Source organism: Carcharhinus amblyrhynchos, chromosome 2 (assembly GCF_965287045.1).
Source record: "Carcharhinus amblyrhynchos chromosome 2, sCarAmb.v2.hapA, whole genome shotgun sequence".
In the NCBI taxonomy this organism is placed as follows: Eukaryota; Metazoa; Chordata; class Chondrichthyes; order Carcharhiniformes; family Carcharhinidae; genus Carcharhinus; species Carcharhinus amblyrhynchos.
In genome coordinates this window covers 55,972,667-56,000,590 of record NC_137325.1, presented here as the reverse complement: position 1 = coordinate 56,000,590, position 27,924 = coordinate 55,972,667, and the positions used below count along the sequence as shown (strand labels likewise).

Here is a 27,924-nt window from a genome sequence, read left to right as displayed (position 1 = left end):
AAGATCATTGCACTAAGACCCAGCAGAAGATCATCGCACCCCATTGAAATGCACTGGCCTATTGTTAAAAGCACAGACCATGCCAGACTTTCTTTCACCTAGAGTTCCTGCAGTTCTTATATGGCAAAAGGTTACATGTAAGTAACACCATAGAAATGGACACCAGGGGGCGGGCCCCAGTGTCCTGTCAGGCAGACATCAAGAAACCCACTGGGTATTGGGACCCCCTCCAGGACCTCATTGGCTAGAAGCCAGAGAAGTTTCTGGAAAGACAGGCAGGGGGATAAGGTACACATCTCAGACATACAAGCAGTGAAGACTTAATGAGGGAGGCAATCTTGACCATCCAGAAAACTGACCAGAAAAGGAAGGAAGGAAGAAGCTGCCATCGAGACTCGCCTTCATGACAACAGACCTGAGGGAATTAGAGGATCGCCCTGAAGTTTAACCAAACCATCTTTGCGGGTAATATACTTGAATCTGGGGTATCCTTTTGTTTTATGTGGGCAATTTAAGGTTTAACAGTGTTATTAATAATAACTTATTGAACCTTTACTTGTGTTTATTCTTTGTCCATCTTGCAAATAAGAGCACCAGGATAAAACTGTTGAGTAAGTAAACTGGACGAAAGTATCCGAGATTTTACTGGTACAATACTTTTTCTTATGGTGATCAGCAACCTACCCTTACAAGATCTGTCTCTCCACTCTGAGATGGAGGTTAACAAATTCCAGCGTGACGGTGATCCCTGCAAATATTTGGTACTTCCAACAAGCTTGACATTATGCAATATAGTGTGGCTATTACAAAGGGTGAAAATGGAGAAATACCCTGCACCAGCTTTCCACTGCTGTAAGGCTACCCAGATATCTTGGATTCTTTTTTACCTTTGGTCATGCAGAAGTAGCTAGAAAATTGGAGTCACGTTCCTTCCACTACAATCAAATTCCTTGGTGTAGGTTTAGCTCTCGAGTGTAGGTTGTTCTTAGACGATGGTTAGTTGCTAGCTCTACCTGGTAGCATTATTAGCATTAGGCAGCACTGTGTAATGACCAAGTAGCTGCCATGAGAACATAGAACTTTGGAGCAGGAGTAGACCATTCAACCCTTCAAACCGGATTCACCATTCAATAAAATCATGTCTCACGTGGATGTGGTCTCAACTCCACTTTGCAATCAATCCCATAACCCTTGACATTCTTGTACAATAAAAATCCGCCTAACATTTGCCTTAAATTAATTCAATGATCCAGTCTCTCCTGCTTTCTGGAAAAGAGAATTCCACCTACTAATGCCCCTTTTGAGAGAAAAATATTTCTCTTCATCTCCATCTTTAAACGGTAGATCTTTATTCTGAAATGATATCCCTTAGTTCTACTCATCCTGCTGGTATCTAATCTATTAAATGCCCTCAGGATCATATATATTTCAAAAGATTGGGCCTATCTTAAGTTAAGCCCTTCAATCTGGGAATGAATTGAGTGAACCTTAAAACTCTAGACCATATTCCCAATGTGGGCTCACCAAGGCCCTGTACATCTGCAGCAGGACTCTATCCCCTCTTGACAATTTACATTCTTTCTTCTCTGGGTGCCATCTGCAAATTTAGCTGTCATACATTTGGTCCTCCACTGGGAGCAAGGATGCCAACATAACATCTGGAAGTGGAAGCTAGTAAGGAATAAGTCCCATCCCAATTACAGGAAAAATCCTTTACAATAATTATTTTAAACCATTTACTAAATAGCCTGAGAGATGATGTCCTCCTAGAATCACAGTGCGGTTTTAGAGCTAACCGTGGGCAGCAGATCTGGCTGACACAAGGCAACTACAGGAAAACTTCATAAAAAGATAAACATCAAGGATCTATTTTTGTTGTTCGTTGACTTAACTAAAGCTTTTAACAGTGTGAATTGACTTTGTTTATGGCATTTCCTCTCCAAGCTAGAATGTCCAAACAAGTTTGTCACAATTTAGTGTCTACTGCACGACACTGGAAATGTAGTATTACATGTTAATGTTTTTGTCTCTTTTAATCCACAGGTGTCGGTCCACCTTGTTGTCAAACGAGGGGCATGCACACGGTGGGTCGTGCGTGGGCTGCTCTTGGAGGTTTCGAGAATGGCCTAGTACTTCGTGTCGCTGTGTGTGCTTAATCCTGGACCAGCAGACAGGCACCACAACAGCTCACTGACTATCACTGCTAGCTGTGCAGATACACGGATTTGGGCCTGTGTCTGTGGGAGTTTGCGCATTCTCCCTGTGGTTGCGTGGGTTTCCTCTGGGTGCTCTGGTTTCCTCCCACACCCCAAAGATGTGCTCTTAGGCTGATTGGTGTACCAAATTGACCCTACACTATTCTCCCCTGAATCTGGTTACAATAGGGGTACCATTAGCATACACACGGGGCAGGGTAGGTGTAGGAAAATGCTTTGTTGAAATGGCGGCGCGGGCTCGTTGGGCCGAAGGGCCTGTTTCCCGTGCTGGGTTGTTCTTTGTTCTAAACAATATTTCAGCCTGTGGTAAGATGTCTAATGTCTTTAATGCGGTAACCAGTAGCATTAAACAAGAGTGCATTGTGGCTCTTCAATCCCTTTGCTGTAAAGCTTAAGGAATCCACCAGAGACATGCCTATAGGTGTCAACGTTAGGTTCTAGTCTAGGAAGCTCTTCAATCTCTCCAGACTGTGTACCTCCTCCTCTGAGGTAGCAATCTGAGAACTTCTGCATGTAGATGACTGTGCTGCTGCACCGATATTTACTTTGTTCGTGTTATTAATTCCTTATCAAAGCTCCCCTCAACTTCATTGCTCTAAGGAGAACCACCCCAGTTTTTCAGTCTTTGCATACAACTGTTCCACTCATCATACTATTCCAGTAAAATCTCTTCTTGCACTCTCTTTAAGATCTTGACATTCCTCTTAAATGTGGTGCCTAAAATTGAACACTTTTTTATAGTTGAGACCTAAAATTTTGTATACTATTCTTCTAATAAAACCAAAATTCTGTATATGTTTCTAACAGTCTTCTCAACATGTCCTGCTACCTTCAAAGATTTGTGTACATACAATGCAGGTCTCTCTTCTTAGACACACATCATTTAGTTTATTTTGCCTCTTTTCATTCATCCTGCTAAAATATGTCAAGCCAAGGTATTAAATTACACCTATCGCATCTCTGCTTACTTTGCCTGTCTGTCTATGACTTCCTGAAATCTGCAATTTTCCTCATTGTATACCACATCTCAGTGTTGCTTTAAAGATGATTTTGTGAAAACATCTTTATGAATAATGTAAAGTGTGTATACTTTACCCTTAGAGTCACTAATTCAATTTACAAAGAGCCTAAGGAGAGGTTAGTTTATTTCATACCAGTGCTCTGGAAATTACCTAAAGTAAAATTACACACACAGATTAGTAATAATGATACATATAAAAATTGGAACAATTCTGTCTAGTATTTGGTGTAATATTTGCAATCCTTCAATCCTCTGGCAGAACTTCCATAGGGAAGAATGATTGGAAGGTTGTGGCCAGAGCGTCTGCAGTTTAAGTCCTTGCTTCCCTCAATAACCTAGGATACATCCCAGCAATGGTTTTAATTGTTTTGTGATGTGGAGATGCCAGAGTTGGACTGGGGTAAACACAGTGAGAAGTCTGTCAACACCAGATTAAAGTCCAACAGGTTTTGACAACAATAGACAATGGATGAATGAACACCGTTTGACAGTCACCAGGCAGAAGTGTTCCCTTCCAGTCAGGGAACACTTCAGCAGTCATGGGCATTCAGCCTCTGATTTTCAGGTGAACGTTTTCCAAGGCGGCCTTCATGACACAAGACAATGCAGAATCACTGAGCAGAAACTGATAGCCAAGTTCCGCACGCATGAGGACGGCCTCAACAGGAATCTTGGGTTCATGTCACACTATCTATAACCCCCATGACTTGCCTGGGCTTGCAAAATCTCACTAATTATCCTGGCTGGAGACAATTAATCTGTGCTTGGCTCCCTCTCCACTCACATTGCCTGTATCTTTAAGACTTGATTACTTGTAAAGACTTTCATTCCAACCATTATCTTGTAAATTGAGTTTGTGTCTGTATATGCCCTATTTGTGAACACAAGTCCTCACTCACCTGAAAGCTAGTGCCAAATAAACCTGTTGGACTTTTAACCTGGTGTTGTGAGACTTCTTCCTGTGTTTAATCCTTTATGTCAGCCAAAAGGATATGTGGTGCCAAGCTGACTGATCTATTGTCTCTTTTTTGTTTTGGCAGTGCACATATGTTGCTATTGATCAAGTACAGAGGACTTTTGCTGTAACACTAAGCAAATCAGCCTGGACGTGGGGGGCAGAAATGGGAGCCAACGACCATGGAGTCTGTATTGGTAATGGGGCTGTGGTGACCAGAGAGACAGCTGCAGAGACAGAAGCATTACTTGGGGTGGATCTTGTCAGGTAATTAATTATTGGAAAGAATAGCAAAAGTCCTTTCATTTCGTTTTCCTGCTCTGAAATATTGATAAAATGCCTTGTGTTGCAATATTAGAATGTTGCAATCTAAGTAGTAGCTGGAATACAGATCAGTTTAAAGACAGAAATCAATTATCTAAAGGAGTGACACAAACTGGCATTTCCTCAGAAAGCCCTTTCAGCTACCCTTTTCCTGTCTGGTTTCCCAAGGCCAGGGAAACAAGGTTTCTATTTTTAATTAAAATGCAGGCATTTAACTTATGAGAAAGCTTTTGGAGTCTGACTTGAATCCTGAGAGTCAACGACATGGCCACCTGTCCCTCCATGCCACCTTCAGTGTAAAAATAAAAGTGGTGAATTTGAAGCATCTCTTTGAACTTTTTAACATTTTTACTTTTCACCCAACCCAGACCTTGGATGACTGTGGAATTTGTGCATTCTCCCTGTGTCTCCGTGGGTTTCCTCTGGGTGCTCCAGGTTCCCCCTACGTAAATAATGAGCAGTTCTATCCAAAAGCAAAATCTTGAAAAATAAGGTTCAAACCATCACCTGGCCAAAAAGAAATCAAATCCCTACAATGCTGTAGGAAACCATTTAGCCCATCAAGTCTGCGACAACTGTCCAAAAGAGCATCTTTCACCTGAGTCCTCGGAGGTAAAATCAGTCTATGTTCATGCCCTCAATCAAACAGGAACCTGCACTATCCTATCCCCTGCCTTGGCTGCAGTGTATTCATGACTGATGTTTCACCATGTGTAGATTCTGCCCCTATGTTATCTGTTAGGATAGGCAGTGTCCCAGTACCTGGTGGGTAGCTGCAAGTGTGAAGTTAAGTACCAGTGTGTCTTCATTGTCATTGTATGTTTGATTTTCCTCCAGTGCCTGGTAAGATTATCTGAAAGGAGAGGAACAAGGATAAGATTGTGATGAGGGGCAAGTAAAAAAATTACATGTTTACACCATCTGCTCATAGCTCAGGTGTCGAAAGAGATTGAGGGACATGTGAGAAGGTGGGTTAGGTATGAGGATGGCACCATCACATTGTTTTCCATCTCCCTGCCGATCACAACTCAACAGTGGACGTTCCTGCAATGACCAATCCTATTCTCTTCATCGGAGTTGGGACATGCAGATATGTCTCTCCCCTCCAGTTACTTTCTGCCACCTTTGATTACTTGCCACCTTCCCCTGCAAAAGAATGTGCAATATGTTTAGATAATTGGTTGAATAACTGGTAATGTGTGCAAGCTGTGTGATGTGGGTGGTGGCATATAGTATTGCTAAATGAGTCAGAGTGTGGTGAAGCAGTGAATGTTAGGTACAAGTCTTAATGGATAAAGGTGGTGTAAGTAGGTGCAGCAGTCAGTGTGGCACACTAAGCAGTGGCTAACATTGTAGTTGAGAGAATATGGATGACATTTAATGATGCATTCATCTGAATTTGCCTTGTGCTCCAGAACTTGCTGTTCCCCTTGCCAAGCTCTTCCAGTACAGTTACAACATTGGTATCTATCCAACAATGCAGAAACTTGTCCAGGTATGCCTTGTACACAAAAGGCAGGATAAATCCAATCCAGCCAATTACTGCCCCATCAGTCAATCATCAGTAAAGTGATGGAAGGGGTCATAAACAGCATTATCGAGCAGCACCAGCAGCAACTTGTTCATTGATGCCCAGTTTGGGTTTTGCCAGGATCACTCAGCCCTGGACCTCATCACAGTCTTGGTTCAAACATGGATAAAAGAGCTGAATTCCAGAGGTGAGGTGAGTGTGGCAACCCTTGACATCAAGGGTGCATTCTACCGAATGTGGCATCGGTGGGGGCCTTATTTGCAACACCTCAGACACTGAAGCAGTCCATGTTCAAATGGACAATGTTCAGGCTTGGCCTGACAAGTGGCAAGTAACATCCACACCACACAAATGCCAGGCAATGACCATCACCAATAAGATGCAATCTAACCATGGACCCTTGGCATACAATAGTGTTATCATCACTGAATCCCCCACTGCCAACATTCTTGGGGTTACCATTGACCAGAAACTTGACTGAATTCACCACATAAACACAGTGGCTACAAGAGTAGGTCAGAGGCTAGGAACACTGGCGAGTAACTCACCTCCTGACTCCCCAAAGCTTGTCCACCATCTACAAGGCATAAGTCAGGAGTGTGATGGAATACTCTTACTTGCCTAGATGGGTGCAGCTCCAACAACACTCAAGTTTGAACCATCCAGGACAAAGCAGCTTGTTTGATTGGCACCACAAGCACTCCCACCACTGGCACTCAGTAGCAGCAGTATGTCTACAAGATGCACTGCAGGAACTCTCCAAGTTTCTTTAGACAGCCACAAACCCACAACTATTTGCATCTAGAATGACAAAGGCAGCAGATAACATGTGAACAGCACCACCTGCAAGTTCCCCTCCAAGCCACTCACTGTCCTGACTTGGAAATATGTTGCTGTTCCTTCGCAGTTGCTGAGTCAAAATCCCGGAATTCCCTCTAACGGCATTGTGGATCAACCACAGCACGTTGATGGCAGCATTTCAAAAAGACCACTCATCACTACCTTCTCAAGAACATAAGAAATAGAAGCAGGAATAGGCCATCTAGCCCCTTGAGCCTGCCCCACCATTCAATAAGATCATGGCTGATCTGATTGTGGTTCAGTTCCACTTACCCGCCTGCTCCCCATAACCCTTAATTCCCTTATTGATCAGAAATCTATCTACCTGTGACTTAAACACATTTAACGAGATAGCCTCCACTGCTTCAATGGGCAGAGAATTCCAAAGATTCACTACCCTCTGACATAAGAAGTTCCTCCTCAACTCTGTTCTAAATTGACTTCGTAAGAAGTCTGACAACACCATGTTTAAGTCGAAATGATTTATTTGATAGTAAACTCACAAGCTTTTGAAGTTCCTGTCTTCATCAGGTGAATGAAGAGTTCTGGCCTCAGACAGAGCATATAAAGCACAGACAGTGGGCGAGGTTTTACAAACCTCACTTACCGTACTTGTCTGGAGACAATACACATCTCTTTAACCTGTGATCAGTGCTTCTTCCATTCGCATTGTTAGCCACTTTAAGACTTGAATAGCAGGTTAGGTGTAGAGATTTGCATTCTAATCAGTAATCTGTAAACAGTCTGTATGGACCTGGAGTAAATGCATTTTGTGGTCCCCACATCCATTTTCAGGACCCTATGCACTCTAACCCCATACTTTTCTCTCACCTTTTAAAGGCTGAAAAGTTCAAAGTTTCTGATCTTTCCCATATTTCAGGGCTTTAGTATAATTGATCAGTTTTCTGACTCCTTTCTACAATGTCTCGAGGGTTGGAGATTTTCCCCTTGTATCTCTCTAATGTGTAATTTCCTATATATTGGGAACTAGTATTTCCAGTTCATTTATAGTATGTCATTGATCCTCCTTCAGTTATGATTATTCACGATGGCATATGACTTGCCTATTCCGTAGTGAATATTTCAAGGAAGTAATCATTTAGTATATATTTAACACATATGTGGATAATTACATATGCAAAAAAAGATTCTGTTATCTTTGAGAAAAACATAATTGCACGGAACACTTGACTTCTAAATCTACTGTAGTAGCAGCAGGGCAAACCTGCTTAATCTCAAACTCACACTGTCTCTGACACACCTACTACTTTTTCAATTCTTACCTGAAGCAAAACCATTGAACAGAACAGTGCAACAGGCCTGGCGGTCACTGAAACACCATGAGTGTGTTACCTCAGTTAATGCTTTTAGGAGAACGATGTGACTTATTATTTCACCCCTTGTTATTTAATTCTTTTATCCTCCTAGCACAAGCTGCATTGAATTCCTAGCACAAGCTGCATTGAATGTATTTGAATTATAACCAGAAACATTTCCTTTCCTGGTGGATGCATTAATACATATTTATCCAAAAATAAGACCTGCTATTAATTGGCAGATTATTTTATAATGCTTGTTTGTTGTATTAATAAATTTAATGAATCTTTGATACCTGTCATTGATTTATGAAACAAATGCAAAGTGAATTGCATGCAAAGTGAATTGGCACACTACTCTTTCGCTCTTGAGTAGAAAAATGTCCAAAGGCTCTGACAAACTAAATATTATAAATCGGCATATAATTTTAGTTTCAAAGCTGCAACCTAATTTTCAAGGCCTGCTTTGATTATTGTGCAATTGAGAGCAGTAAATATTTTACAAAAGCAGCACTTTCATAATTTTTGTCCTCGCAGAATGAAAGTCGTTCCTAATATGAAAGTGTCGTAATAGTTATTAGCAAATGTCAAGTCAGTTCGTGTTTTTTTGTGTTTTGGATTTTTCTCACAGACTTGGTTTAGAAAGAGGCACTACAGCAAAAGAGTCCTTGGATATTATAGTGTCCCTCTTAGAAGAACATGGGCAAGGTGGCAATAGCTTTGAAGATGGAGGGACGCTCCACGCATTCCACAGTACGTTCCTTATTGTGGACAGAACAGAAGCCTGGGTTTTAGAAACAGTTGGCAAATATTGGGCTGCTGAGAAAATCACAGGTTAGTGGTTTTCAAATTAATAAATGACTGACACTGAGTAAGGACTAACAGGAGTGGCATGATCCATGTGGTCCATTTTTCATTCACCACTGCATACTTGGCAAATATGTTGAACGGAACAAATCATGCCATGTCAATTCAATGTAAATTGGCATAGTAGACCCCAATAGTTGAAAGCAAAGTAGTATTTCCTAAATTTTTCAGTTGTTGCATAGGTTTTATTTGTTCATTTGTGGCACAAGAGCACCACTGGCTGGCCAGCATTTATTGTCCATCCCTAGTTGCCCTTGGAGGGCAGTTGAGAGACATTGCTGTGACTTGGGAGCCACATGTCAGTAAAAACAGGGAAGGACAGCAAATTTCCTTCCCTGAAAGAAATTAGTAAATGGGCTTCCAACAATCGACAATGGTTTCATGGTCATCAATAAATTCTTAATTCCAGATTTTTTTTATTGAATTCAAATTTCACCATCGGTTGTGGCAAGATTCAAACCCAAGTCCCCAGAACATTAGCTGAGTTTCTGGATTAATAATCTAGCAATAATACCACTAGGCCATCAGCTTCCCATTCATAGCTCTTGCATAATGATCATAATGGATTGAACAAGTACAGCATTCATTGTGTAATTGGTTCAAACATCTATATTTTGAGTTCCAGAGCCATTAGTGAATGATCTCCGTCTGCCTTGATTTTTTTTATCTTGTATCTCGGATCAGTTTGACCTTGTATCAAAGATGGCTTTGGTAAAAATAATAACATTCAAATGTAGAAGACTGACACACTCTCCACAGATCGGTGAAATAGTTTTACTAGTGCTGGTAGTTGGAAACTTACCAGTAACGGTACATTACTCGAATGGCATTTTTATCGTTCGAGTTGTCAGAGAAATTGTCTTTCCTTTAGCATTAATGGCATCATCATTTTAAAACATTCACGGACAAGCTTAATGTGGTGACCTTTTAGGAATGATCAGCCTGTCACAACCTGTGGGTGTCTTAAAGTCTGCTTACATCACATCTTCAGCATCAGCATGAAGTGATTTTCACATTGTGTCAGAGCTAAAATAATATGTCTGGAGTCTGGGTCCTGGAAGGAGAATCTTGATCTCGTATGGAGTACAAGTTAAATATTAAAGTGCCCAATATTAAAGTTTGCAGGTGGTCTGATGTCTGATTGAAACTTCGTCTACCAGTCTCATTCCATTATTTGCATTTCCAATCTAAATCATAAATTACTGTTGACATGATTTATAAAATTGAATGTGGTTATTTCCACAGATTTTTTGTCTTTTTTCTGCATCAGTTGCAACGGAGTTTGCTTTAGAAATTGATTGAGGCGTGAACCATGTTGATATTCATTTCCAGTTGATAAATTGATAAATAGCAAACAGGAGCAGGAGCTTTTATATTTCAGCTTAACCAAATAGAATCAAAATCATCGTATACAGGATGTGGAGAGGAGCTGAGGGTTTTTAAAATATTAACACACTGTTGTAATGGTCTGGAATGCACCTCCTTTAAAGTGTGCTGGCAACTAGATTTAGTAGTAATTTTTATGAGGATTTGGATATTTATTTGAAAAGAAAATATTTGCAGGGTTATGGGGAAAAAGTAGGGGAGTGGGTCTAATTGGCAAGCTCCAAGAGCCAACTTTGGTATCTGTTTATAATGCAGTGTAGGAAATAGGAGCAGGAGTAGGCTGTGGCCCCTTAAGTTGGTTTCATCATTTAATATATGATTATAGCTGACCCTTGAACGCAACCCCACTTCCTGCCTGATCCCTCTGTCACTTCATTCCCTTAGTTACCCCAAAACTCATCAATCTCAACCTTGAAAATATTCAACAACTGAGTATCTGCTACCCTCTGGAGAGAATTCCAAAAATTGTAACCCTTTTGAGTGAAGAAATTTTTATTTATCTCAATCCAAAATAGCCATCCCCTGACCTGAGAATATAAATCCTTGTTCTAGGTTCTCTTGCCAAGGGCAGCAGCCTCTGGGCATCTATCCTGTCAAATCCTTTCATAATCCTGTATGTTCCTGTGTGAGATCACTTCTCATTCTCGCATCTTCTCTAAGCCAATTATACCCTTCCTTTGCTATGGAAACCAAAATAGTACATAGTACTCCAGATATTGTCTCACCAAAGCTTGGTATAATTGCACTAAGACTTCCTTGCTCCTCTACTCCATTAAAGACCAACATGTTATTTCCCTACTAAGACTAAGAAAATTTGGCATGTCAGCTACGACTCTTGCCAGCTTTTACAGATGCACCATAGAGAACATTCTTTCTGGTTGGTATGGCTCCTGTTCTGCCCAAGGTCGTGAATGTAGCCCAGTCCATCACGCAAACCAGCCTCCCATTCATGGACTCTGTCTACGTTTCACGCTGCTGTGGCAAAGCAGCCAGCATAATTAAGGAGCTCACACAACCTAGATGTTTTCTCTTCTGCCGCCTTCCATCGGGAAAAGAATACAAAAAGTCTGCCAACCAATCAAGAACAGCTTCTTCCCTGCTGCCATAAGACTTTTGAATGGACTTGCCTTGCACCAAGTTGAAATCGAAAGAGAAAATGCTGGGAAATCTCAGATCTGGCAGCATCTGTAATGAGAAAAAAGAACTGACATTTTGAGTCCAGACAAACCCCTGTCAAAGCATTAAGTTGATCTTTCTCTACACCCTAGCTATGACTGTATCACTACTTCCTGTGCTCTGTCATTTCCTTTTCTATGAATGTTAAGCTCTCTGTATAGCACATAAGAAACAATGTACAGTATGGTAATACATGTGACAGTAATAAATCAAAATCAAATCGAGTTCCTAATTGCTTGCAATAGTTATGTTTTATGTTTATAGGCACTCATTCTCTGAATCCTGACAATAACTAGATAATCACCATTTAAAAAATATTCTGATCTTCTATTCCTTTGTCGATCAGCCTCCTTAACCAATCCATATCCCTTTGCTGATTCCCTGGGCCAGATTTTCAGAGTGAGAAGTCTCACAACACCAGGTTAAAGTCCAACAGGTTTAATTGGTAGTAAACACAACTAGCTTTCGGGGTTTGCCAGATTTTCTGACCAGCTAGAGACAGCATCAGAGACCAGCAGGCTTTGAAATTAGTGCTCTGTGTACGGGTTTTCCAGCTCCATCCCTGCCACAGACCATTTTCCTAGAGTTGAGATGGAGGCACTGGAACTATCCACCTACATGCAGTGAGTATCTGATTAACCCCTTGAGACTAATTGAAGGAGGCCAGGTATAGTTTTCTAGCGGCAGTGAGGGTTCGTTTAATTGCCTGAAGGCAAGCTCCTCACAGCTGTTCTCCCTAGAGACCTGTTCCAGAGTTTAAAGGCTCTCCTTGCTTCTAGCCGGTTTATCACCACAGTGATGGCCTAGCTGAAAAATCATCTTACTTTAAATTTAAAAGAAGCTGGAGAGAATGCACCTGTATTTTGAAGCTATTTCCAATTGTTATGAAAACCTGTCTGCTTCGGTAATGCCTTTTAGGGGGGGAAAATCTGTCAGTCCTTATTTCATTGAATCATAGAATCCCTACAGTGCAGAAAGAGGCCCTTCAGCCCATTGAGTCTGCACCGAACACAATCCCACCCAGGCTCTACCCCCATATCCCTACATATTATACCCATTAATCCCTCTAACCTGTGCATCCCTGAACACTAAGGGGCAATTTCTTATCATGACCAATCAACCTAACCCGTACATCTTCGGACTGTGGGAAGAAACCGGAGTACCCGGAGGAAACCCACGCAGACACAGGGAGAATGTGTAAACTCCACACAGACAGTGACCCGAGCCAGGAATCGAACCCAGGACCCTGGAGCTGTGAGGCAGCAGTGCTAACCACTGTGCTACCGTGCTGCAATCTGGCGTATATATGACTCCAGACTCATCCAGCCATGAGGTTGACTTTTAAATGCCCTCAGAGATGGGCAATAAAGGCTGGCCCAATCAGCGATGCCCACATCCCATAAATGAATAAAAATTTGTGTGGATGGATTGCAAAGTGTGTTGGAATTTCATCAATTGCTGAAGGGTGGCACATTGGTGAGTACTGCTGCCTCACAGCACCAGGGGCCTGGGTTTGATTCCAACCTTGGATAGACTGTGTAGAGTTTGCACGTTCTCCATGTGTCTGCATGGATTTCCTCCCTCAGTCCAAAGATGTGCAGGTCAGGTGGATTGGCCGTGATCAATGTTCAGGGTTATGGGGATAGGGTGAGGGATGGAGCCTAAGTACAGTGCGCTTTCGACAGGTCGGTGGATACTCTCTGGGCTAAATGTCTTCCTTCTGCACTGTAGGGATTCTATAAACACTATTTCTAACTTCCCTGTCATGACATCCTGCGCTGCTTTCAAGCTGGAAAGACTCTAATTAACCCTCCTAAAGCTTCTTGAAAACACCACCTGTCCTTAATTAGATGGCAACCTCGCTGTCTGCCCAGGGAAAAATCATGAAGTGATTATTTCCCCCACAACGCAGGCCTCTGACCCCTAGTTGAGCCTAATGGTATTCAAGAAACCTGCCAGGAAAATCCTGATCCTTACGTCTTCCTCACAGCTTCCTTTCCCACTTAACTTTGTATTGTCAGCAATCTTGGATACAATATACATTCCATACGTCATCCTTTCATCTGAGTCATTAAAACAAAACTTTCAAAAACTGAGGCCCCAGCAATGTTACCTATGGTGACCTTCTCATAGCAAGCTGCCAAACTGAAATGGACCCATTTATTGCTATTCTGTTTTCTGATCTTTAGCCAATTCTATATCCATGTTAATACCTTACTCCCATGATTCTGATTCTGATCCTACTGAATAACATTGATTAATAAAGACTGGAATTGAGCCTGGGACATTTGTACTCTCTACTCCAAGTATAGCATTTATAAAAACAGCGACGCATTTTATAGCACGTGCTTGACTATTCTTGTCCATGAATCCAAAGGTGTTGAAATTAATTAATGCAAATATTTGTTCCTAGAAGGTTTGAGGAACATTTGTAACCGATTATCTATAACCACCAATATCGATGCAGAACATACAGAGCTTAGAGGTTATGCCCAAAGTCAGGGTTGGTGGAATGGAGAAGACGAATTCAACTTTAGTGCAGTGTTCTCGGAGCCGGGCAGAGATGAGGCCTCGGATCATCACTGTACTGGCAAAGAACTCCTGCAGAAACACGCAGGTGGGTGAGAGCCTTGCAAAGGGGCTTGTAACATTATTTCTTTGGCGTAGTGTGGCTTGCATCATTGCAAGAGGTAGCAAAGTCTTACAAAAAAAAAGCAGCTAGGCTTGGATTGCTAGATAAGATACATTTGAGTTGTGCATTATTTAAGAAAGCACTAGAATTTTGAAAGTTGTTTAATTTGTGAGTCAGATGGCATTAGAAAATTATGTCCATGCAATCCTGGTCTATAGTGGTGAGCAGCCCTCTATATTTTATAGGAGCAAGAGGAAGAACCATGCAACTGAGCAAATCAAAGAGCATTTCTGCAAACACTACTGTGGTGTAAAATTGGTACTCAGTCCCCTTTGAACTTTCTTCCCTGCAACAAAAATGATTGCCAGTTGCTGCAGAGCCTTTAAATTCCACAGCAAAATGCCATTTCCTGATTCCATTCAAGACATTGACTCCTGGAGCTCAAATAAAATATTACAAGGTCGAGTCTCAAAATTAGTGTAGTGTCAACGCTAATTTTCTTCTGACTGGGCTCGTGCCAGGTGAAGTTGCGGGAAAGGAAAATCCAGTGATGTTTGTAACAATCAATTTGCTACTGCCTAATTTCAGCCACTGCTGAAAGTGGAAACCCAGCCCTGGTATCTGATCTTTGGGATACTTCCAGCACTACATGTCTTCTAGCCCATCAATCCACAAGTGAACTGGAATTGTGGAACCATATAAATAGTAACCTGTGACACATTGTTTACTGAATAGTGTTAATTCTGTAAATGGCCCAGCAAATCACAACGCATGGCATAAGGAAGGACAATCCAACCAATACATCTTCCTTCAAATCTAATGCAATCATCCAAGTGACTTCCTCAGATTGAATATAATTATCCACAAATCTGTAGCATATCATAGACTCCACTGAACTGTTTGATCATTTCATAAAACTGCATAGATCAGAATACTCACTTTGTGGGGAAAAAAAACTTAAATTAACTGGAGTATTAACCATTGAGATGCAGTTATTTATTGCCAAACTGCAAGTATTACCATGATTTCCCACTGAGAAATGTATCATTATAACATACTTGACATAGCGTTTGTCTTTGATCCAGTGAGTATGCATTCTGTTGTCCTAATTGGAGGATGTGTAGAAGAAATTTGTATCTCAGCAGTTTTTTAAAGAACATTCACTGGGCATTCCAGTGTTTATTGCTCATCCCCCATAGCCCTCAAGAAGATGGTGGTGAGTTGCCTCCTTTTTCTCTTGGAGGTAGTAAAAGCTTTGCATGGACTCTGTTGCAATGTCAGACCAACTCCACTCAATTACATTAAAGTTGGAGCGATGAAGTCTGAAAACCCAATTTATACAAGGTGAGTGGTACAGTGGTTATCACTGCTGCCTCACAGCGCCAGGGACCCAGGTTTAATTCTAGCTTTGGATGACTGTGTGGAATTTGCACGTTCTCCCTGTGCCTGTGTGGGTTTCCTTCCACACTCCAAAGATGTGCACGTTAGGTGGATTGGCCGTGCTAAATTGCCCCTTAGCACTGGGGGATTAGCAGGGTAAATACTTGGGGTTACGGGGCTAGGGCCTGGGTGGGATTGTTGTCAGTGCAGACTGAATGATCTCCTTCTGCACTGTATGGATTCTATGAACTCTCAGTCTCACTAATTTGTTATGCCAATTCCTATATAAATGATTGAAACTACTCGGGGTGTTTACGCCATTCCAAGAAGCAAACTAGTGGATCTCCATTTGAAGGCAAAATACAGGTACAGCTTGAGGTTTGGATTGGAAAGTATGACCTCTTTATGCTCACATGATACAGAGATGGCGATTATTTTCTGTTGCTGATTGCTAGTGATGTGCCATCTTTTCCTTGTTGTATTGGCATGAGTCGTGAAGAGAAGCTGAGATACTAACTGCCAAAAGCCTTTCCACCACCTGTAAGTCACAAATCAGGAGTGTGATGGAATACTCATGGTTGTCTGGATGAATGCAACTGCAACAACACTCAAAGATTTCCATCATCCAGGGCAAAGCAGCCTGCTTGACCAGCTTCCTGCGCACCACCTTAAACATTCGCTTTCTCCACCTGGTGTAATGAAGCAGTAAAGTACCGTGTACAAGGTGCAGTGCAGCAACTGCCCAAGGCATTTTCATACCTTCAAACCCCTGACTTCCACCACCCAGAAGTACAAGGATAGCAAGTGCATTAAAAATATCAGCACCTTCCATATTCCTCTTCAAGTCACACACGCATCCTGACTTGGAAGTCTGTTGTTGACTCGTTATCATTGAATCAAAATCCTAAAACACCCTCGCTAACAGCACCAAATGCGCTCCAACAGTTCAAGGGGGCAACTCACCACCACCACCACCTCAAGGGCAATGGGGGATGAGCAATAAATGCTGGAATGCCCACATTATGTGAATGGTTTTTAAGAACTGCTGTGATACTAATTTCTTCCATGCATCCTCCAATCAGAACAACAGAAATGTGTACTCACTGGATCAAAGACAAATACTATGTCAAGTACGTTATAATGATACATTTGGGATAATGTTCCATTTTTGTGAGCTTAGAAAATCTGCTGCATGGAGTGAAAGTTTTGTATAGCTATATATGAATAAAGGAGATTAATAATGAAAGTTTTGTATAATTATATATGAATACAGGATATTAATGATTATTGTGATATTAGCAAAGCTTGTAAATTTGTAACAACATAGTAATGGTTTCCAGGTTGCTTGTTTGATTTGTAAAGTGGTAATGATTGTTCCAGCTGATCATCATCAGTTTCTGAATATCCTATCATTAGGAAACATCACTATACAAACAATGATGGATGCGCTGCGTGACCAGGACAGCATGGATCTGGATTCTTACATTATCACAGGGAGCATGGTGTCCATCCTGCCTCAGAACAGCAGCTCACCTTGCATCCACTTCTTCACTGCCACTCCAGACCCTGCAAGGTTTGTTCAATGTTATCAAATCATTGGTTGGCCTTGAGTGAAGGCAATAGGTATAACAAAGACATTATTCCACTTGTGCTCTTACACAGTTTGTTTAATCAGATGACTAAATTTTAGGCTCCCCCAGTAGCTCAACACAGAGACTGTGCCAGACAGACAAGAATGATCCCAAGTTCAGTGGCCTCATTTTCAATCAGATACCAACGTTAGGAACTCTGACTGCACTCTCTGCCTTGGATTAGGGAGGGGGAAATTGAGTCAGGAATTCTGTTGCTGAATACAATTCCCCCCTGAAATGCTGGTGTGAGGATCTGGAGTGAGGTTGGAATCAGGGTTAGGTGTGAGGCCTATCTATCAGCTAACTGATGATGCTCAGACCAGTGTGAATAGTGGCTGCTTGACAAGGTACTGGTGGGACACCAGTGTAACACTACTGTGGAAAACTAATCATTGCCTAAAGGAAAAGAGAATGGGAGATGGAATAAAAAAGCCATTGCAAACACCATATAAACAAGGCTATCAGCAGAGTAGAAAAGGAAAAATATACATAAGGAGTAAATACGTTTTAAAATCTGTCTTTGCTCTACCTAAGGTATTTGCATACTTAAATGAACGTTCAGGCCTGGATTTTCATCCTCGGTGTTGGTAGCTGGAGTTGGGAAAGTTCCTAGCTCTGCTCACCCAGCTAGGGAGTAAGTGATTGAAAAGGTTGGATCTTCATTGCTTGAGAGCTGGTGTGGTAGGCCAGCTAACCTGGAAAGAAATTTAGAGGCAGCAGCAGAAACTGCCAGTGCAAAAGTGGACTATTTAAAAAGCTCACTATGGTGGTTGTGCAACTTTATCCCAAGTAAAATAAAAACACACAGCCCATCCACCCCAACCCTTGACCCTCCAAACAACCCCCATGTGCCATCTATTCTGCCTCATGCCCTTCCACCCACCCCAACAGCTCCTCACGTGCCCTGTGCCAAGCTGTGGCATTTCCATGCTCATTGACCATATGCTATTGAGAACCAATGAACCCTGCAATGACATAGGAAATCTTTAAAAAGAGCTTAAAATTGTTATTCATTCATAACTTTCTCCAATATTGAAAAAAGTCATTAAGTGTTGATCATCCCTGCTCTTTAAAGTATCAGTACTACAAACGTTTGAAACTACTTTAGTGTGATAAAACAAACATTATGAAATTGACAGCAGAGATCAGGCAGCCTAAGCTGTCAATTGAACTGTTTTTTCTCTGGGAAGCTGGTGTTTCAGTACTTCAGTGGTTGTCTCAGCCAAGCCTCATTTTGGATCTTTCACAGCTCTCAAATCACGACTTCACGTACCATTTCTGTTTTTACACCAGGGTTGGGTTTGTGAACCAGCTGGAGTATGTGAGTAGTGTGTAAGTGGGCCAGTTACAAGAGCCACCTCCATTCTCTAACATATAGGGATAGAGGGGGTAGGGCCTGGGCAGGATTAAGGTGGGTCAGACTTGAAGGGCCAGATGGCCTCTTTCTGCACTCTATGGTTCTACGATTCATGGTATCCCAGCTCCTAACAGTGTATAAAAGCCCTCTAACCCTCATCCATTGCCCATGCCTCCCATTTATTTTCCATAGCCACCCATCCAATGACTCCTTAACCACTTGCCCACTATATACAGTCCTCAGATTTAATGCAATAGAAGTGAGAAATATGTTCGGTTTCTTGGGGGAATTGAATAAATCTTTCATCATCTGGTAAGGGTTCCACATCATTAATCCTAAGTAGAGGATGAGCATTCTGCCTTGTGAATAAAATCTTTGTAATATTTGTAATCCTATTAACCTGTGTCAACAAAACAGAATCCACACCAATTGGAGTGTTTAATTGCAACTTCTTGAAACTGTCTTCCACTCTCAAATAAATGTAATACCTACTGTGCTGAAACCCATTGGCAGTTGAAACTTAGCCAAACATTGATAATGGCTACAGCTGTCCAAATAATAGACTCTTTGAGAGGGAAAGAAACTTTTTTTTTACACAAAGGGTAGTGGGTGCCTGGAATTCACTGCCGGGGAGGTAGTGGGAGCAGATATAATAGTGACTTTTAAGGGGTGCCTGGGCAAATACATGAATAGGATAGGAATAGAGGGATATGGTTCCCGGAAGGGTAGGGGGTTTTAGTTCAGTTGAGCAGCATGGTTTGTGCAGGCTTGGAGGGCTGAAGGGCCTGTTCCTATGCTGTAATTTTCTTTGTACTTTGTTCCTTAGGTGCTCAATTTAATCTCAAAGCAGGGTGGTTGTCAACTAATAAAAGCAAGCAAGTGGTTAGATTTTTTCAAAGTATCAAAACCAGAATTTTGTTTTACCAGCCAGAGCTATTTATATCAGATTGTAACTTTCTTCACTACATTATAATATTTTCTTCATTGGAAAAATCATTGCAATACATGTGAACAAATACATGAGACTGGCTTTTAAGGGCAGATACCTATGATGAACCACTACTTTGAAATCATACCTACATTACAATACAGAATCTAATAGAGATACTGCAAAGTGAGAAAATACAATAATCTTTCAGAATGTGATGTGGAGAAGCTGGCATTGGACTGGGGTAAGCACAGTAAGAAGTCTCACAGGTTAAAGTCCAAGAGGTTTATTTGGTAGCACAAGTCACTACCTTCCAGAGTGCTGCCCCTTCATCAGGATAGTAGGAGATCTGTTCACAAACAGGGCATAAAAAGATACAAACTCAATTTACAAAATAATGGTTGGAATGCGAGTCTTTACAGGTAATCAAGTCTTAAAGGTACAGACAATGTGAGTCGGGAGAGGATTAAGCACAGGTTAAAGAGATGTGTATTGTCTCCAGCCAGGACAGTTAATGAGATTTTGCAAGCCCAGGCAAGTTATGGGGGTTACTGATAGTGTGACATGAACCCAAGATCCCGGTTGAGGCCATCCATATGTGTGGAACTTTGGCTATCAGTTTCTGCTGAGGATTCTGTGTTGTCATGTGTCATGAAGGCCGCCTTGGAGAACACTTACCCGAAGATCAGAGGCTGGATGCCCGTGACTGCTGAAGTGTTCCCCCAAAGGAAAAGAATGCTCCTGCCTGTTGATTGTCAAGTGGCGTTCATTCATCTGTTGTCGTAGCGTCTGCACGGTCTCCCCAACGTACCATGCCTCGGGATGTCCTTTCCTGCAGCATATCAGGTAGACAACATTGGCCAAGTTGCAAGAGTATGTACCGTGTACCTGGTAGACGATGTTCTCATGAGATGAGGAGCAGAGAAGCTACGATATCTTCTTTGGAGCCTTCAACGTGCCATGAATGAAGATGAACATCTCACCAAGGCCAGGCCCACATCTTGCTTTCAAAACAACCACACAACCTCACACAGACCACTGTCCGCAGCAAACTACCCAGCTTTCAGGAAAACAGTAACCACAACACCACACAAGCCCTGCAAAACATGCTGGATGATCGACATGGATGCCATCATCTCACGTGAGAACACCATCCACCAGTACACGGTACATACTCTGTTAATGTTGGCCGAATCGCAAGAGTATGTACCGTGTACCGGTGGATGGTATTCTCACGTGAGATGATGGCAGCCATGTCGATCATCCAGCATGTTTTGCAGGGGTTGTGTGGTGTCGTGATTACTGTTTTCCTGAAAGCTGGGTAGTTTGCTGCAGACAGTGGTCTGTGTGAGGTTGTGCGATTGTTTTGAAGGCAAGATGTGGGCCTGGCCTTGGTGAGATGTTCATCTTCATTCATGGCATGTTGAAGACTCCAAAGAAGATATCGTAGCTTCTCTGCTCCTCATCTTGTGAGAAAACCGTCTACCAGGTACACGGTACATACTCTTGCATCTCGGCCAATGTTGTCTACCTGATATGCTGCAGGAAAGGATGTCCCGAGGCATGGTACGTTGGGGAGACCGTGCAGACGCTACGACAATGGATAAATGAACACCGCTCAACAATCACCAGGTAAGAGTGTTCTCTTCCTGTTGGGGAACACCTCAGCAGCCACAGGCATTCGGTCTCTGATCTTGGGGTAAGTGTTCCCCAAGGCAGCCTTCTCGACACACAACAATGCAGAATCGCTGAGCAGAAACTGATTGCCAAGTTCTGCACACGAGGACGGCCTCAACCAGGATCTTGGATTCATGTCACGCTATCAGTAACACCCACAACTTGCCTGAGCTTGCAAAATCTCACTAACTGTCCTGGCTGGAGCAATACACACCTCTTTAACCTGTGCTTAACACTCTCTCTACTCACATTGTCTGTACCTTTTAAGACTTGATTAAAACTCACATTCCAACCATTATTTTGTAAATTGAGTTTGTGTCTTTATATGCCCTGTTTGTGAACTCCCACTCAACTGATGAAGGAGCAGTGCCCCGAAAGCTTGTCCTGTTGAACTTTAACCTGGTGTTGTGAGACTTCTTACTGTGCTTTCAGAATGTTCCAGGCTCCTCTCTTTCATGAGCTGTCGAGCCAGACATGCTTTTAATGGGCTTCAAAAGATCCCCATCACCAGAAATATGGTGTGTGAAAGGAAATCTAATTTTTGCCCCGACCCCAGCAGGGGTGAGTGTGCATTTTACAAACTTGGCATTGCCAAACCTCAAATAGAGCAGAGGAAAATGGCACAAGGTCAGGAATGTGAAGGAACATTGGATTTCTTCCAATGAAACTGAAGTCGACCATTCAAGTGCTGAAACATACCTTCATGCACAGATAAACATCCAGCCCATGCAGTGAATTTTTGTTCTGTATCCCATCTTTATGTTTCATGAGGTACAATATTAGAAGTTTAACATGCCACACCAAATAACTTCCATTTATCTATTTACAGGCTCTGACCCTCAGACACTGCAAAGGTTTGGCTAGATTTTCATGTTGGAGGCATTTCTTCCATTAGTCTTTTGGTATTTGCAGTAAAACTCTGATGTTTCATATTAGCACAAGTCCAGTATTTGTAATGGTATTCAGTATTTAATAGCCATAACAGCTATTCAAAGTGAGGCCATGTAGCAAATATAAAGAACTCAGAACTGTAGAATAACACCCCCTTCCTTCCTGTCCCTCGTTTGAGATTGATCAAGTTAAGCTGACGTTCGTGGTCCTTAACATTTCCACTGATCTCCTCTCAGTGAAGTGTATTTTAACATCCATATTGAATTATTCAGCAGCTGTACAGTATTTTGGGTTTTGCTCAGCTTTTTTAGATTGATGGATGTACTTTTTCTCTAATGTGTAACTTACTGTGCAGAATTGTGCATCTTCTATTGAGTAAATCGGAAACAGTATCTGTTTACTGCCTCTATCATGACTTGGCTAAATTTGAAAGCAAACATTGTGCTAAGATATTGGACTGTATTTTGTGATTAAATAGACTCAAATATGAAAATGGACACTAAGCTTCCACAAGTATACAAAGGGGAAAAGAGTAGCTAAAGTGAATGTTGAGTAGTTGGAAGATGAAGCTGAGGAGTCAATAGTGGGGAACGCAGAAATGACTGAAGCACTAAATCAGTATTTTCTGAGTCGTCTTGGTGGAGGTCTTGAGTGCTATCCCAATAGTGACAGAAAATGCAGAGGTTATAAAAAGGAAGGAACTTGGAATTGTCATCATCACTAGGGTTACTATATTCCAAAATTCCCTGGATGTGGGAACATTTCAATTGGATTGGAAAATGCTAATTCAAGAATGAAGGGAGGCAAAATGTAGGAAGCTATACGCCAATTAGTTCAACATGTGTCATTGGGAAACCGTGAAAATCCCTTATAAAGGAAGTAAAAACTGGACATTTAGAATGTCAAAAGGAAATACATCAGAGTCAGCATGGTTTTATTAAAGGTAAATTATGTTTGACTAATTTGTTAGAGTTCCCCAAAGATGTATCAGGCAAGGTGGATAATGGTGTTCCTGTAGAAGTAGTATATCTGGACTTCCAGAAGGTATTTGATAAGGTATCACACAAAAGGTTACACATAAAATTAGTTCACGTGATATTAGGGATAATTTATTAGCATGGATGGAGGATTGGCTAACGAACAAAAGCAGAGAGTTGGGATAAATGATTCGTTTTCAGGTTGGCAAGATGTAATTAGTGAGGTGCATAGGGTTCTGTCCTCAGGCCCCAACTATTTACAAGCTACATTAATGATTTGGATGCAGGGATAGCAGGTACCAAAACCAAATTTGCTGATGATACTAAAATAGGTGGGATAGTAAGTTGTAATAATTAAATAAGAAATTTACATATGGATATGGATAGGTTAAGTGAATGGGGAAAAATTTGACAAGTGGAATTAAGTTATGGATAAGTGTGAGACTATTCATTTTGATAGGAAAAATACAAAGGCAAATAAATTCTGGCCTCAGGTCACTGTCTGTGTGGAGTTTGCATGTTCTCCCCATGTCTGCCTGGGTTTCCCCCAGGTGCTCCAGTTTCCTCCCACACTCCAAAGATGTGCAGGTTAGGTTGATTGGCCATGCTAAATTTTCCTTGGTGTCAGCGGTATAGCAGGACAAATACATGGGGTTTCCAGGATGGAATCTGGTGGAATAGTTGTTGGGGCAGGCTCAGTGGGCCAAATGATTTTTTGATTATCTAAATGGAAATAATCTTCAGAGTGTTTCGGTGCAACTGGGTGTCCTCAAGCATGTAAAGCAAAAAATAGTATGCAGGTAGAACAGGAAATAAGGAAGGCAAATGGAATCTTGGCACATATTGCTAAAGGAATAGAATGTAAAAGTAGTGAAATGTTGCTGCTACTATTTGAAGAATTAGCAAGACCACACTTGGAATATTGTGTGCAATTTTAGTCCCCTTATTGAGGAGGGATGTAGCTGCAATGGAGGCAGTTCAGAGGAGGTTCACGAGATTGATTCTAGAGACGAGGGGTTTGACTTGTGAAGAGATTGGTCAGTTTAGGCCTAAACTTCATGGAGTTTAGAAGAGTGAGAGGAGATCTAATTTGAGGTGTACAAGACAATAAGGGGGATTGACAAAGTAGCCATGGAGAGGATGTTTCCTCTTGTGGGGCAATCTAGAACAGGATGTTATAATTTTAGGATAAGGGGTAGCACATTTAAAACCGATAAGGAGAGATTACAAAGGATTGGGAGTCTGTGGGATTCACTACCTCAGAGCCTGGTGGATGCTAGGATTTGAGTAAATTTGAGGAAGAGGTGGACAGATTTTTAATTAGGAAGGGTTATGGTGAACAGGCAAGTAATTGGAGTTAACGGCAGAGATGAGACCAGCCATGATCATATTAAATGGTGGGGCAAGCATAGGGGGCTAAATTTCCACTCCGACACATGGTTCTTTTGATTCTGAACAAATTTTGTGAAGAGAATTCAAATACAATCTTCTACCTGACCTTCCATAAAGCTAGGACTTTTTGTTAACTAAATTAACTTGTATGAAGACACACAGATAAAATGTAGCTTAATTTCTTAGTTCTGTGGGAAGAGAAGATAATTAAATGTGTCTATAAGATGAACGTATGCTTCTTTTAATTGATACTTTCAAAGGTACTCTTAATATGAAAGCAGTCATGCAGTTCTCTTTAGAAGCCTTGGAATTTTACTTCAGGTAGGTGTCTGATGATTCCCTGGAACCAAATCTGTGCAGAAGAAAATGTTTAATGGTATCACTGATACCCATACTTTGACCATATGAAAATTGTGATCCAAGCTTGCAAACACTCCAGAAATATGACTTTTATATTGCTACTCCCCCAATTTGGGGAAGGGTTTGTCTGCACAAACTTTTATAATTTCAGCACTTGGATAATCCCATTGGGCAAAATTACATTTGCAATAATTCCAGCTCTGAATGCACCTTCCAATGTAAACGGATTATTTTAGAGCACCATAAACCTTAACACATTGCTGAAAGTGTTGTCTGCAATTTAAAAATGCCACTAATATGATAACTAAAACCAGGTCCTTACACACATGCACAGTATTTCCTAGAGTTGTTTAGTAGTGTGGACTGAGACCCTTACACTATTAATTTTTAAAAATTGTTTGCTTCTCAGGTCTATCTTCAAACCCTTCATCTTTGTAGATAATGTCAAGCCAGTCCCTAAGACACAATCTCCAAGTTTTGGTGATGAGGACCCAGCAAAGCAGCAGCCTCGCTTCCAGAGCAGACCTGACCGTAGGCATGAGCTGTATCAGGCACACCAGTGTGCTCGATCAGTAATGGAAGCTGAAGAGGTAGGAGATTTCCTCATCTCATTTATGCTAAACTATTTCTGCTGCATACACAAACTCCTCACATTTCCTCAGATTTTGTTTTGATCAGACTTGAAAAAGATTAAGTAACAAAGACACTCGATAATGTTCAAGATGTACATTACGGAAAATTTGTTAGCTGTTTCTAATCACAAATCCAGTTTTTCTCCTGAAATTTCTTTATTGAAATTATGTTTTTGATTAACTTGCATTATTTGACATTATCTTTCAGCTTTGGTTTTGGCCTTTAACAAAGATTTAAAACAAAGCTTTTTATTATACCAACTGCATTTGAAAAAAGGTAACTCAATGTTCAGTCCTTTTTTCTTCTGCTTTACTCAGCTTTATTTCTCCAAGTTGGGCCTGATGGACACAATGGTTTAATTCAGTGGTACACAAATTGAAAATCCAGTAAACAAAACTTTTGAATATAGTGCAGTTTTGTTGATTCAACTGTATGCAGATGTAATTAGATGTTTCTAACTAGAAAAAACAAAAATACTTGCACAAGATTCTTTGGTCTAGGTTTAAAGTTCCTGCCCCCAAATGTCAAATCCTTGAAGTTGCCTTTTTCTTCTGTCAATTGACATCATCTTCCAACTTTTCCGCAGTGATTGCAAGCCACATAGAACAAGAAGATCCACTGTTTGATCTCTGGTCCAAACTACTGACTGACGTTGACCTGGGCAATGGTTAGGATGCTGCATTTGACCTGCATGGTCGTAGGGTTTCTTGCAGTTCTTCTTTATTCTATCATGGGATGTGGGCATCGCTGGCTAGGCTAGCATTTATTGCTAAAAGGAGGATCTGACTGAAAGGGCTCAATGATCAACATCTTGATGTTCCAACCATCCAAGTCTGTTTGATTCTACAATCTGCTTCAAAAGAAAGCCGATTGTAAAGACAACTATAGATACTCTGAGACATAGGATTGGCAATACTTGCTAATGCTCGATGTGGATTGTGATTAAGGTGCTGCTAAAGCGTAAAGGATGAGAGAAGGGAACTTGCCAAGATTTTCCATCCAATGAGATTCCCAGCTAAGATTGCAAGTGTGTGGCAGTCAAATGAGACGTTGGGTTTGGTTGTGATATTGCTTGTAATGAAATAGTCTGATAACTCTGTGGCTGACATGTATACTGGTCATGTGACTGAGGTGCTAGTATATACAGAATTGAATTCCAGCAAAGAATTTATACTTACCTAATGAGAGGCGACAAAAAAGAAAAGAGGGAAAAGAAACAGTGGGTGGAATTTTCTGTTCTGGAGACTAAGTGTTGGAAATGTTGGCGTGATTCCCACTGGGCAGTGCGGATGGTGAACAAATAGAGGGTGAGATTTTCCGGCCTCCCAGCCGTGTGTTTGCTGGTGGTGGAAGGTGGCATGCTGTTTGCTAGTGGTGGGTTTCTCTGGTGTCAATGAGAATGCCCATTGATGTCACCCCACACTGCTGAGAACCCAGGGGCTGGAGTGCGCTGTTGCCAGGACCAGAGATCCTGCTGGTGAGATCGGCTGGAGCATTCAGGCCGTGATCTTCAGATTTTCAGCTCATCAATTATACATCTGTGATGAGACTCATGGGCATGCACACACAAATGCTTTGGTGCATTGGCAGACCTGCTGATGAGCTGGCAGTCTATGTTAAAGATCATAAAAAACATTGAGCTGTGGCAAAGGGTCAAGCAGACGTGAAATGTTGGTTCTACTCTCTCCCCACAGATGGTGTCAAACCTGCTGCGATTTTCCACCATGTTTTCGTATCATAGAGAACAGCCTGACTCGAACTTGGCACAAGACTTGGAGCACTGAACCAAACAAAGACACCCATAAGACAGGCAGTAGGGACTTGCTTCTGTGGGACATTGTGTTGGGGACTGGCTTCTGGGGGCACACTGTTAGGAATTGGTTTCAGTGGGGGGTGGGGGGGCACTATATTGGGGATTGGCTTCTAGCGGGGGCGCTGTGTGGGGGACTGGCTTCTGGGGGGTTACTGTGTTAGGGACTGGCTTCTTGTGGGGGGCATTGTGCTCAGGCCTGGCTTCTGGGAGGCACTGTTGGAAACTGGCATCTGGGGCACTGTGTTGGGGGGGTGCTGCCCTCTGCAGGGTGCTATGCCGGGAGAGGGGGCTGCCCTCTGCGGGGCGCTGTGTTTGGGGGGGGGGGTGACTGCCCTCTGCAGGGCGCTGTGTCGGGAGAGGGGGCTGCCCTCTGCGGGGTGCTGTGTTTGGGGGGGGGGGTGACTGCCCTCTGCGGGGCGCTGTGTCGGGGGAGGGGGCTGCCCACTGTGGGGTGCTGTCCCCTGCTGGGGGCTGTGTCGGAGATCTGCGTTCTGTGTGGCTGCAGCAGTTCAAGGAGTTGGCTCTGCCCATCCCTAGCTGCCTTTGAGACAGATGTGCTATAAACGTTGACCTAGTACCCTCTGTCTCCTACAACTGAGCCAAATTTGAATTCATTTTATC

At 42.0% G+C, this 27,924-nt stretch overlaps 1 protein-coding gene across 6 annotated transcripts in view; it reads left to right on the top strand.

The window, feature by feature from the left end:
• Window positions 1-27,924, top strand: part of LOC145354635 (secernin-1-like) — an 84,323-nt gene that overhangs the window by 49,653 nt on the left and 6,746 nt on the right. For 5 of the 6 annotated variants that reach the window (XM_080206069.1, XM_080206077.1, XM_080206097.1 and 2 more), the window contains exons 3-7: window positions 4,278-4,459; window positions 8,835-9,037; window positions 14,046-14,249; window positions 17,061-17,217; window positions 25,267-25,447. In XM_080206069.1, coding sequence (XP_080062195.1) covers window positions 4,278-4,459; window positions 8,835-9,037; window positions 14,046-14,249; window positions 17,061-17,217; window positions 25,267-25,447 — 927 coding nt within the window. The remainder of the gene's footprint in view (window positions 1-4,277; window positions 4,460-8,834; window positions 9,038-14,045; window positions 14,250-17,060; window positions 17,218-25,266; window positions 25,448-27,924) is intronic. The other variant, XM_080206104.1, reaches the window with a different exon arrangement.